At 43.0% G+C, this 13,427-nt stretch overlaps 1 protein-coding gene across 1 annotated transcript in view; it reads left to right on the top strand.

Moving 5' to 3' along the window:
- Nucleotides 1–13,427, top strand: part of LOC103759333 — a 30,812-nt gene that overhangs the window by 522 nt on the left and 16,863 nt on the right. Inside the window, exons 2-7 of the mRNA XM_018068648.1 lie at nucleotides 540–699; nucleotides 2,334–2,425; nucleotides 3,461–3,693; nucleotides 10,208–10,444; nucleotides 11,786–11,863; nucleotides 13,064–13,280. Coding sequence (XP_017924137.1) covers nucleotides 540–699; nucleotides 2,334–2,425; nucleotides 3,461–3,693; nucleotides 10,208–10,444; nucleotides 11,786–11,863; nucleotides 13,064–13,280 — 1,017 coding nt within the window. The remainder of the gene's footprint in view (nucleotides 1–539; nucleotides 700–2,333; nucleotides 2,426–3,460; nucleotides 3,694–10,207; nucleotides 10,445–11,785; nucleotides 11,864–13,063; nucleotides 13,281–13,427) is intronic.

Here is a 13,427-nt window from a genome sequence, read left to right as displayed (position 1 = left end):
TTTAGCATGAGCATCACGGGTTGCCCTATGGACTCTGTGCACAGCAGCCTCCGTGGCACAGACACATATCAGGGACACTTGTGCATCCCATTGACACACAGGTAGCGGAGATCCTCCTTTTCACAAAGCTAAATCCAGTGTCTGCATCTCCTAGCTTAGAGGATCTGCCTGGATTGGCAAGAACAGTTCGGGAAGAGCTCTATTTTCTCCAAGGACAAAGCTACCTAGAGGAGTGGGTTTTGTTTGGTGTTTGATGTTTGTCTCAGAGCTTCAAAAGCAAAATTCGTGTTTTTAAAATGTTCTTATCCTTGATCAGCTGTGCTGATCCCCCAAAAAGGGAGAATACATGTGACAAAAATCTATTAGAAGTACACTATTTTTTCAATTTGAAAAGGTTTCCACTATTGTTTTCATAGTAATTCAAAAACCTGTATTTTCTATTAAAAAAAAGTGTGCTTGTTTTTTTATACTCCAAATTCCTCTTCCGCTGATTTGAGCAGTCCCAAAATCATTATTCTTCCTTTTATTTTCCATTTCAGAAACCCCTGCTGGACACATTGCTGAGAACCTTCTCAAAGCCAAAGAAATAGCTCTCAATGACTCCCGTGTACCTGAGCAGCTCAGGAATTACTTACAAAAAGCTCTTGATGTTGCTCTTGGTCTAGACCCTTACCTGGATGCAATGGCAACTTCTAAGAGGTACCAACTCTCCTTTGTAACCTTGTGCTTTTGTCTGGGAGTGTGTGAATCTGTTCTCAGATTTTCTGTCCCATGCCATAAACATGGGAGGAAGAAGAATGAGAGTTTTAACTGCACCCAAATATATAGCAAACCATGCATGGATGTGTGTGTCTGTGTGCACCTACAGCCTAGAGGAGAGGAGGTGAGAATAAGAAGTCCTGACTCTAAATTTTGGGAGATATTCTCCCAGCTGACTGTTAACTATGGCAATGACTTTGTTTGACCATATCCTGGGGAACACCAGCTTCCTGCTGGAAGGCTGAAAGAGTGAGCCCCTCAATCAAATTGGTGCTGGGATAAATAAAGAATAAGGAAAACCTGCACCTCTGGATCCACCCTCTAATAACAGCCTTTATATGCAGCTTTTATCTCCAAGCACTCAACAAACATTAATTAATCTGCTAACTAAATTACTCTAGTAACTAAACTAATTAATTAAACTAATTTAAGGTATCATTAATTCAGAAGTCCAACTGATACCCTCATTATTCTTTTCTGAGCTACAGTATATTACCTAGCCATGTGGGGTCTGCTAAACAATTCCCATTTATCAGTGCACGTTTTGATATGTGGAAAAAGCCAGTTCTGTCTAAAATTGACAATGTGTAAACTGTTCCAGGCTGTGGATTATGGGAAAGCTGAGTGTTCGTTCTGTTGCTGAAATAATAGCTGATAGTTGTTTGACTTACACTTGCTGTAGGATAATAGCTATACATTATCTTATTAAAGTTGTTAAAGCATTTGTGAGGGGCAGAAAAGAGGTTATATGAAATGTTCTACTCTTTAAGTCTTGGATTATCTGAGTGTGGCTGACACGGGTTATGAATTCTTTCTCATTTTACTGAGGAGTAGGGAGGGGGAAGCTGGAGGAAAAAAAAAAGGTGAAATGTCTCTAAATTCTGACCTACAGAATAATCACCATCCATTTCTGATGGTTGCTTTCTTTAGATAGGGTAATCAAACCTGTCTGGAGGCTATGGACTTCTTCCAGTCATCTGTTGCCTTCCCTATGTAATAGGTAGCATCTCACTTCATCCAGATACATTGTCAGAGGCCTGGCTTCTGTAAAATAGCATCTGGAGACACCATGTTTTCTCAGTAGTTTGTGTGGAAAACCATGGTTTTTCCATCTTACAAAACAATTTAGATTTTACATCTTTTACCCTATTCTGCAATGAAACCTCTTTTTTTTGGCTGAAACAAAAATAATCGTTGTAGAACTCAACAAAACCTGGCCAGGGTAACTAGGGTAATTTACTCCAAACCAGCAGACTGATAGAGACCTGTCCAGGACTGGTTGGAAATGGGAAGAATCTGAGATTGAACCGTGGGGAATGCTTTCCTTTGGTCCCATAGCCCCTTCTTCCCAAGTCCCTATGACTGGGGTGGCTGCCAGCATTGAGATGGGCTTATTGCCAAGCCAGGTCCTCTTAGGACTGGAATTTAGGATATTTGTAATGCTTCTGGGCTAATTTTTCATGGCCATGCACAGCTAGAGCTTTTCCAGGCATTCTCTTTTAGTTGCTGCTTTTTATGTAGGACTCTCAGATTTCAGCTGTTACCGTAATGTTGAAAATTATTTCTTTTTCCAGAAAAACTTCACCTGATCACGTCCCAGGGGATGCTGAAGGAGCTGGAAGTAGAGTTAGGCTGCAGGAAGCACGTACCTCTGGCTCACTGAATGGTAAATTGGTCAACTGAGAGGATAAAATTGCACCAGATTGGTGTAAAGGTTATCACTGACATTGAAGCTATAATTCTTTACTTTGTCTAGAGTGAGGAGAGGTTGAATGCCATGCAAATGCTCAGAAAATATGGGAAATTGCTAAAAAATAAAGATATGAACCTCCTGTAGGCTTTGATCTTCCTTTGGCATGAGTTTTCCCTGTCTCATTCCTCCTTGCCCTTATACTCGCACACGTGTCCATGCACACGCTTGTGAGTGCTTTAATTCACAGTGCCAGCCCTGTCTCTTAGTGAGCAGCAAAAAGATCATTACTCTTGTTAGAAGGGAAAGGAAGGGAAAAATCATTTTGGTTGGGTTTGGAGGTGTCTGTTAGGGGTTTATGTGCTTTTTGTGGTGAAGGTGGCCTGTGGCCAAGCACTTGTACCTTTACAAGTAGCAATACCCAGGCTTGTATCCCCATATAAAGCCTATTACACTGAATCTCTTCCCAGATTCATTCTTCCCAGATGTTCCCATCTTTGGACTAATATATCATCCCAGTGAAGTACTCTTATAATGTATTACACTAATACATTGTTCGAAGGACACCACTGATGATAAATTTCTTAAATGATGGTGCTGTCTGGGGATAATGACTCTAAGAGCAAATGCAAGGTAATGTAGTGATTTTTTTTTTTTTAACTGGATTCCAGAAAGAATATGGAGCCATCTCAAAGCCATTTTCATATGGGGGGAATGTTAAAATATGCAATATTTCAAGCACTATTTAACAAGCACTTGAACAATAGCAGCATTAATGATAAAGGTTCTACATTTAAAACCAGTCCCTTTATTCTGTTGTCTTTTAGCTGCATTTTAGATGAAATTTTGTCAGATTCTGTTGTTAAACCCTTACTTGAGAGTGTTTTAAGATTAGGGTTTTTTTTTTCATTTTTAATGATCACTTAAAAGGCACATCTAATTTTCACTGTTAACAGGGTCCCCTCTTTCCTATGGTTTTACTTTTAATTTTTCTTTCTTGTCTTTCCACAGGCCAAATTTTTAGGATGTTTGTTCATCTGATCAGAGCCAGGAAGATTTTATTAATTGGCAAGCTTAAAGGTTACAGTATCCTTGCTATTGCAGAGGAATTGCCAGACGATGGCAAAATTTTTGCATGTGCAGAAGCGCCTTATCTGGGAGTGAACAGCCAGGAAGCATTTGATTATTCTTCAGATGGCAAAAAGATAAGCATGCGAGTGGGACCAGTGGCAGACACCTTGGAGGTAAAGTCAGTTTGGAAGGGGAGTTTGGGAGCTCTTGTGCAGGGCAAGTTAAATCATTTCGGGTAGGTTCTATTCCTTACATGCAAAAAGCTGGATGTTGGCCCTGGTTTGCTTACAACTATGTGAACACATGGTTGCACTGAGGTTATTTCTTATTCACAGTGTATGATGGAACAGCTCTATCGTACAGGATAGTTTTTTTTTTCTTTTTAACTAAAATCTTGCAGCTTTTTGATCAGAGGAATCACAAGCTCTCAATGTAGGCTTCAATGGAAGTTTTACTTGATGTTGGTTGTTTCGGATCTCTAATTCCAAATATAACAAACAGGAAGAGTGTGACTGTACCGTGCTGAGCCAGCTCTTGAGAAAGACAGCTTGCTCCCAATGTTCACAAGAATCAGGAAAGTCTTGGAAAAGTTTCTAATTCAGCCACAACTTCTCATTATTTTCCCCCACTGCAAGCTCTGTGGGAAATTAAACCCCAATTTCTCAATTCCAGAGCAATGTGATGAGCTTAACACAAATAAGGCATTAGCTGTATTTGTTTCATTCTGACTAGTGACTTTGTCCCAAGAAAGAGAAAAGCTTATGATTGCCAGCAACTCACATTTAATTCCCATTTGATTCTATTTTCAATCTGGTTGTGTCAGTGTGAGCTTGATTGTAACTTTACTTGCATTAACAGGTACCATATTTATTTCTAAAATGAAATGACCAGGAGCTTTCTGACCTTTGGCTTTCATGACCTCCAAGTTTGATAAGAAAGAAACAAAGAGCTTTGCCAAGTATATGAATAACGAAATGTTACAGATCACCTGCAATGTGCAGCATTTAAAATCCCAGCTCCCTGCAGTGAGTGTGAAATTAATTGAATTGCTGTTGCTCTCTAGTGCCCATTCTGTGCAACTGACTTACTGTGACTGAATTAAAATATCTAGAGGCAGGCAGAATACATGCTGTGTAGAGATTAAAGAAGGGAGCAAAGACATGAAAATTAAATCCTTAAAACAGAATGTTGCAATTGATTTTATATCCTCCAATTGCAACATGAAGGCACATCCTGACCCTGGTTCTGCAGGTGCTCAGGACTTCAAATACCTCTCAGAGCTCTTGGGAACAGAGATTCTTGTGTGTGGCAGGAGAGAGATCCCAGCATGGGGACACCTCTCTGTGCAGGATTTCTGCACTGGGCTCTGAACTTTTTTTGCTCAGTGTGGCAGATGTTTTGTCATTGGTATCAGGACAATGAGGATTGTCCTACAGGTCAAATCCACAATGGCTGTAAATGCTGAAGCAATGAATGTGGTGCCCTCTCTGGTGCCTTGGCATTCTGGGCTTCTTGAGGTTTGCCTGGTTGGAGTTGGGTAGCCACGTGGGAACACAGCTGGATGTGCAGAAGAGGCTCAGGCTGTGAACAGTGTGCTGCCTTTTCCCTCCCAGATGGCTGCTTTAGGTTGGAGATGCAGCAGGCTTCTTCTCCTGCCCCACGGACATGCTGAAAGGCAGGAGGACAAGGCAGTCACAGGCAGGAGGTGGGTGAGGGATGGCACCTCTCACAGCTCAGCTTCATGGAGGAGTTGGAGAACAACGTTTCTCTCCCCCATGGTCTGCAGGGAGGCTGGTCTAAAGCAGAGCTGGCTAATGTTTGTTGAAGAGCACCATGAGAGTCTGAAGAGCTGGAACAAGCTCTGGCAAGGATTGTCTTTGTTGCCTATGGTGTCTGCAGCCCGAGGTTTCATTCTTGTCCCTTTGGAGAAATTAGAGAGCAGAGGTGGTCACCCACCACTTGCTCTTTGGAGGTGTCTGATGCAGTTTTCTTGCTGTGGTGATGATGACTGAGTTTTGCTTCCAATCTGAGTGCAACAGGGCAGGATCTCTACTTATCTGCTGCTCCTCAAATTTTCACAGTGTTAAGGCAGCACATCAGTCCATAGCAGCACCTTGACCAGGCTCTCTGAAGATGAAGAACATCTCTCTTGATGCTCCCTTTGTCTTATCCCACAGCAGTGGAGCAGTTAGCCAGTTCCCCTGCCTCCTGTCCCAAATCACAGCCAGCTGCAAAATATCTGAGATTTTGACCAGTCAAGGGATGCTAAGTATCAGACAGGAGCCACAGAGCTCAAGTAGACAGTGGGGTTCTTTTGGCACCTGAGAGCACAAGGATTAAAACCCACCTTTCCCATATGTGAGGGATAGACACTGCTGAGCTAAGTGAGGTCTCCACCAAAGCATGTATCTCACATACACGATGGCACAAGCCTCTGTACCCGATGGCCTCAATAATTTCTATATAATATTTTGAAATGTGGACTGAGGGGAAATTTTCCTTGGGTTCAGTCTCAGGTACTGATGCTCTTAGTGGGAATTAGCTACCCTTTCAGTGTGTGCTGGGCCAGCATTTAAAAACATTTCCCAACAAGGTCCTTAAGTCTAAACTCTGTTGTGCTATGCCTGGATAATGTGCCTTGCCGTGCATCCGCAGCCAGCAAGAGCCTGATCCTGCACAAAGAGCTTCCTTCGATCCCCAGTGAGTTTTCCTTGAACAATGGCTGCAGGATTGAGTCCGGACAGAATGCAAACTACCAGGAAATTATTCCCATCCGTGATTTTGATCCTTCCATTTTAAATTGAAAATGTACCACAAAAAATAACACCGTGTTTGCAGCTGATTCTGCTGATTGCAGGGCGTTGTGTAAGCATGTCGGGGTTTGCTTTCTTCTTTTTTCCCTCCTTTTAGCAGACAGAATAGGTGAAGAGGTTGAGCTGCAGATCTCATTTCTCCTGTTTTGCTGCTTGTGAAGTCTGCCAACAGAATCCACCTTGACAAAGTCAAGGACTCTGCGTTTAATGTTGAACTGAGTGAATAAATTATGCATGAAATTGTGTCGGAGTCTCTAGTGTGCTCTAGAATTGCTCCTTTTGATATGAAAGGTTAATTCAGAAAGGAGTCCAAAATAGCTGGAAATTGTGGGGATAAGTGGATAGTATTCACTGTTGTGAGCTGTTATTACTAGAAATTGCATTCCCTCTCTGGCTTCCCTAGAGATTTCGCCTTGCCGGTGAATATAAACTGTACTCAATAGAATAGCATTTAGGAGTAACAAGAGTGTATGTCCACATACAGTAAAATATTCTAATGGTGTTTTAAAAGGAAGCTGTACTTTTTCATGTATTCTGTGTGCCCTAAGGATGGATTGCTATTACATTTAGGTCAAGAACAAGGCATAGGGAAGGTAATAAGTTTTGAGTACATCTTTATTACAAATATGCTGACTGTATGATCCATATCAAAGGAACTGGGCAGTCATTTTTTTCCTGATTGAGTTTGTATGTGCCTTATGTTGTCTCTGAGAAGGACTCCAATCAGGTTTTCTCTGAGCTTTGGCAGAAGATTCATTCATGTTTTTATTCAGGATGTCCTCTCCCTGGTCTTTTGCTGTATCCATCAGCAGTGCTGCTGTGCCCTTTCTCATGGTCTCTTTTGGTGTATCTCCTCTATGGAATGCTGTGTTACTCTTTTTTTTAATCCAAAAGGAAGTTAATGACTCACTGTAATCAAAAGCATTAATTTTAGCCAAGTTTGCTCTGAATTAAAACTCTTATTGCCATCTGTTACCATCTACGATGACTCTATAGCAAGGAGCAGGGATTGCACTGTAAACACTCAGGAAATTAGTTTCAGCAGGATATTTTGCAGGCAGATTATTTCCTTCTGGATCTCATCTTTCCTCGCAGTTGGAGTCGTCTGGGTTCTGCCTCTCTCCAAGCAAAGGACAATGGAATCTCCAGCTTGCTGTGAGGTCCCAGGCAGGGCCTGGCCCAGACTGTGCTGGGAGGGCAAGGGCTGTCAATCCATCATCTTAAACCCCCTCATCCATATGGGACAGCAGGGAGTTGTCCTTTTCATCACTGCACCCATCTTTCCAGTGCCTGACTCTGCAGTCAGAGCTACCAGTAGAGCAGTTTTTTACCTTTCTGGCTGTCTGAGTTCAGCAGCAGGTGCTGCCAGTGAGGAAACCCTCTCCAGTGTGGGGCCCTGGCCACAGTTACCACCTGTCTGAGTGATCCCTGCTCTGCTAGCCAAGGAGCTCCAGGAAACAGAGGACTTTCCCCTTCCTGTGGCTGTTTCCCTCCCTCTCTAGAGGCAAAGCTGGTTCAAGGACTTTCATGGATTCCTCTTAGAGTCCTGGAACTGTTTCCAGCTAAATATGGAAAACTCAGCAGCAATTTTGAAGCTGTGGAAACAAGAAGCTCAAATGATGGCAGGTCCCAGCACAAACTCAGGCAGTTCCTTACAGGTGTCAGATACTGGATATTTAGAAGAAATGAAAGGTGCCCAAGTGACCCTTGTGGCTGGTCATTCAGGACCTGATGAACTGGCAGAAGAGAAATGCCTTAGAAACTGTGGCCTTGCACACCCAGGCAGGGCAAGGACAAGGCAGGCGTGTGCTGGATACATATCCAACCCAGGCACCCTCGGGGGATGGAAGCTGTGGAGTTAAAAGGTGGTTTATCTGTATCAGAAGACAGATAAGAAGGAGATAAGCTGTCAGCAGGTAGGCAGTATGGAAGGAGGGTTGATGTGAGAAGTCCAGCTAATATCCAAAGAGCTACACAACTCCATATGGACCTAATGAAGCCAATGCATAAAAGTGAGATTCTTTTTCATTAGGGAGCCATACCATGGAGCAGTAGTAACATATGTTCAGCAATGGTCACATCTGCTTCTGAATGTCTGCCCCCCACCTCCTCCACCCAGGAAGGTTACAAGTCAGAAAGTAGTGATAAGTCACAATAATTACTCAAGTTTGGCTTTGGCTCTTCTCCCTGGGGAATGAGACCTCTAATCTCTCTTCCTGATGGGCTCCTTGACCCAGCTTTCATCTTCTGACCCTTCCTGAAGCATCTACATTGGACAGACTGACTGAGGTGCAACCTGATAGAAGATGGTCTTCCACAGTAGCAAAAATGTTCTGCTGCTTTCCCCCAATATGGCTCAAGAGGGAACCAGGGCAAAATTTTCTTACTGATAGTGAAATGAAAAGATGAATCCCAGGAAACCAGATGTCCCAGTTTCTGCTACATTTATTATGAACCAGTATATATTTGGCCTTAAGGTCTTCTTTTATTATAGTGTAGCATCAAAAGGTGTCCTAAATGTGGACTCATGAATACTTTTGGCAGAGTTTCTCTGCTATTAAGTATCTGCAGTTAAATGTGACTATCCAAGCTTAATTCCCTCACCACTAACCAGCTCACAATGACACCAGTTGGCACAATAAAGGAACTCAGAGCTTTGACGATCCACTTCCTGCTATTTTCTTGTCTGAACCACACACTCCCCACCCAAGAAAGGCTCCTGAAATCTCTGTTTGGGAACCATCAACCTCACTCCCCAAAACAAACCAGTCTTCAAATTCTGTTGCCATTTGTTATTGATGCTTCTGCTGGTACCTCTGAGGGGATCACTCATCACTCGTTGTGCGCAATGTCTCCAAACACAAAAGGGAAATCTGGATGCAAAAAGTACCATTAAAAGTTGTGATAGAAACAGTGAGTTCTGGAAAACATAATTGTTTCTCTTTTCACTTGAAATGCCAAGACTTGAAAGCATTTCTGCTTGCTGAGATAGGTGGATGAGCTGTTGTTTCATTGCAACGCACACAGATGCAGTTAAATAGTCCCAGATGGAATCTGAAATATTCCATAGCAGCCTCTTGGGCAGCAAGTGCATTAACTGCCACAGGAGAAGGCTGTAAAGGCTCCCATCTGGTCATCCATCAACACTTTTATACATTATCATCAGCAGCCTGCTTGGAGGGAAGGTGTGCCACATTTCTGAAAATCCAATTAGATGATAGCAGTCAGTTCTCTTTTATCCTCTCTGTTGCTGAACCATCCAAAGCATTTTTTTAGATTAAAGAAACATCATTTTCCTTCATAGGGTCTGTGCTGCTTTATCTCTATTGTGACCTGTTCTTTTATGTGCTTTATAATTCTATTATTAATTAGGATTTCAACCCTTTTCCTGCTACTGAAGTGGGACTCACTAGTTTGCAATTCCCAGATCTGCCTTATACCTCTTTTTTTTCACTGGAGTGATATAATTGCCACTCTTCAATTCGTTGATAGTTACTCTTTTGAGAAGCGATAAGTTACTGTGGCCTGTCAGTGGCAGGGTTTGATGCCAGTCCTCTCCCTTACCCTGCTGGATCAATTTGCTTTGACTTGAGGTATGCAGATGTTTCTGTTGTGACTCTCAACACCTCAAGCTGGGATGAGACATCCTCTTTTATATCCTGATTTTCTTTGAGAAGTTCAGGGATTTGTTGCTGTGGAATTGTTTGCAAAGCATGGAAAAACTCCCAAGATCTCCAGAAGTAATTCTAGCAGTGTTGCTTTAAAAGTAAAAATTTCCCTCTGGTTTGGGCTTTATAGAAAGGATATTTTAATGGCAAGACTTTAACTTTCGGGTAAATAATTAGTGTTTTCTCCAACATAATTTTTTTTCCAGGCATTACATGCTGAGGATGAGCACTTTGATATAGTCTTTATTGATGCTGATCAAAGGAATGCTGTTCACTACTACAGCTTTGTCATGGATAACCACTTGCTGAGAATGGATGCAGTGATCTGTGTAGAGAATACACTCATGAAAGGACAAGTCTACCTGGAGAATGTATCAGATGAAAATGTACTAGCTGTCAGAAAATTAAATTCAGTGATTAATTCAGATCCTCGTGTTGAGCAGGTTAGTGCAATGCCATTGGTTAAGGTGCCCGTGGTGCTGTATCTATGGATTTTGCAAAGCACTCTTCAAAATGTTTCTTTTGTTGGTGCCATTATCCAGAGGACCTAAAATGAACTCAGATTTTATTGTCATTCACCTCACTTGAGCTCTAGGTATGAGTTTCTATATTCAGGGACAGTCCCTACTCTGTCTACATCTTACAGAGTGTTAAAGGCAAGATAAAAGGGGAGCACTTAAGAGTGAATAATCAGCTCTACAGCACAACCAAGGAACCGCCGCTCTGCTTTAAAGGCTCTGGGGGCTGTAGGGCACCACCAGCACAACAGGAGTCAACAAAGTCCTACTCCAGCAGGAAAGAAAAAAAAAAAAAGAAGTAATAGGATGCACAAACAATATACTGTGGTTTCAGAGGCACTATTAAACACATATCCTCCAGGGCTTTAAAAGCAGGTGTGAGTGGTGCTACCCCGGTACAGCAGCCACCAGCTCACCCTCATTCCATGGCTGCACCGGGATGGCTGGATCTCTGTCTGCCCTCCTGCGCTGTAAGGTTGGGCTCGTGGTGGGACAGGGCAGGTCTTCCACCTCCCACACTCCCCCCTGCCACAGCTCTCCATGGCACAGAGGTGTGCAGCTCGTGCCCAAAGTGTTTTGGTGTCTCATAGGCTAAAGGTCTTTCTCTACCTGCAGGTCAGACACCTCTAAAGGTACCTCCTGTGGTTCTGTATTTATTCTATCATTGACACAACTAATAGACAATGTTCCGGAAGCATCAGCTTTTGTTTGTAGATGAGGGAAAGATTAATCAGAGTTTTCAATGTCCTGAATTTCCCTGTTAGCCATTGAATGTATGTAAATAGCACATGGATTCCATATCTGATCTTCTAACACTGTGATAGTGGTGTTGAATTTGCAAAACTGAGTGCAGGTTTCCTCATGATGATGCATGTCCTGCATCTGTGGGTGAAGGACAGATGTTCTATCAAATGCTGAAGAACACCGAAGTATCGCTATTGTGGTTTACTGGAATACTGGACTGTCCTCATGACAACCTTACCCAGGCAGTGGAAATCCAGCAACCTCAGCAGCTGGTACTGATTTAGAAACTAGAGAACTAAAATTGTGATTTTTTCCTGTCATTTGTGGAGGCAATGAGTTTGAAAGAGGCAGGTGAGCAAATAGAAATGCCTGACATATTTGTGTTGGAAGGAAGTTCACGTAAGAATAGGAATAGGAGAAGAGCTATTATGGCCTGAGGACTATCCTTCACATCAGTAGAATCTGAGTGACAGAAAGCCAAGTACAAAGCAGTTGAGAATTGTGTGTGCATTATATTTGCAGGTAATTTTACCTGTGCAGAGTGGACTGAGCATTATTCGAAGGATCCTTGTACCTCCAGATGCAGTGATTGAATCCAAGGTGGGTATTTCCTCTCTGTGAGTACTTCTGGGAAACTTTTGACTCTGCTGAGGGCAGGGACATTATAATTTTCAGGGATTTGTTGGCAAGAACCCAAACACATAGTGCTGTTCATCATGGACTTACCAGTTTAGGGCTTGGCATTTTTTAGCCTCACTTGTCCAGGTTACACTAAATGCTGATTCCTTGCAAAGTCTTTTGGATCAGCTGGTCCTGTGATGAACCTCCAAAGTGGCTGGCATGCTGCTCACTGGGTGTCTGTGCCTGTTGCTCTCCCATCCTTCCCATGCAGGGGAGTGTGGGCAGATGGAACTGGGGCCCAGCTGTAGTGAACCCTAATATTTCTGAAGTAGCTCTTTTTTCGCCCAAAGGCAGCACATGATGGCCTCTTATGCTCTCTGAGCTGAATATTTTCATGGCCTTAGATTTTGCTTGTCCTATGGAAAAAACAGGGATTTTATCTTTCTCTATTTTATGTGGTGGGCATCATCCAGCTGTAATGAAATTCCCATCTGGAATCATAATGGCCTAACTCAGTAAATGCAGACTCAAACATCCTGATTGTTTTGCAGTTTCTGAGTGCTCCCAAAGTTACACCCACTGGTAATTCCTGGCATTTCAAACTCAGTATTTTAAACATCTTGTATTTTCCATTTTGATTCCAGTTAGGGGGAAATGATGTATGGCAGCTGATCAGATGACAGCTTGGTTTAAGTTATTGGCTGATAATCTTTATTTGTGCACCAGCCTTGTGAAGATATTTTGATTGCACTCTGCTTGAGCAAAATCCTGACTTTGGAATCTTGCTCTGTGTCTTCCTGGAGCCAGCTGAGCCTGAGGCAGAATTGGGCCCTGGGGGTAAAATAGCTGGAAGACTTAATCAGTCAACTTCTAAGCAATGTACCTGATCCATCTCCCTGGGAAGCCAGGCTGGGAAATGCTATACTCTACTGTCATGTAAGTGGAGTGGTCAGAGCATCTCCTCAAAGCACAACCCTTCTGCTCCATTGTCTGGCATTTAATGCTCCTTTTGAGACTAATATTGTCTTGAATTAGTCATATGTTTTGTATTAATTAATGGGCAAGAAGACACGGATCCCTGTTCACGCTCCTGCCTTGTTCTCACAGGTGAAGTCCTTCACAGCTCTCACATAGTGAGCTCTGCCCCTTGTTGTGCAATGTGTCTATGCTTTGTTTCAGAAAGAAGTGGTGAGGGATGACGTCTTCTGGGGCCATAACAGGCGGAACATCCTGGACCGGCTGCGTTTGGATGGCAAGGTGGCCTATGTCACCGGCGGGGGGCAGGGCATTGGCAGAGCCTTTGCTCATGCCCTGGGGGAAGCTGGTGCCAAAGTGGCCGTTGTGGATCTGGTCCTTGCCAAGGCAGAGGCGGTGGTGTGTGAGCTCAGCCTCAAAGGTAAGTGTGGGACTGACCTGTTGTGAGCACTGTAATGAGCAGCTTTCCTTCCTCAAACCTGACCTGTTCTCTGCAGTGGAATTACCTTCCATCCAGCTCTGATGGGGAATAGGTTAGAGCAGAAAATGTTCATGCCATGGTCATGAA

The sequence above is a fragment of the Manacus vitellinus genome, unplaced genomic scaffold, assembly GCF_001715985.3.
Source record: "Manacus vitellinus isolate BGI_N305 unplaced genomic scaffold, ASM171598v3 scaffold_14_pilon, whole genome shotgun sequence".
Taxonomy (NCBI): Eukaryota; Metazoa; Chordata; class Aves; order Passeriformes; family Pipridae; genus Manacus; species Manacus vitellinus.
Note: the sequence above shows the minus strand (reverse complement) of the source record. Positions and strands in the feature narration are given on the sequence as shown.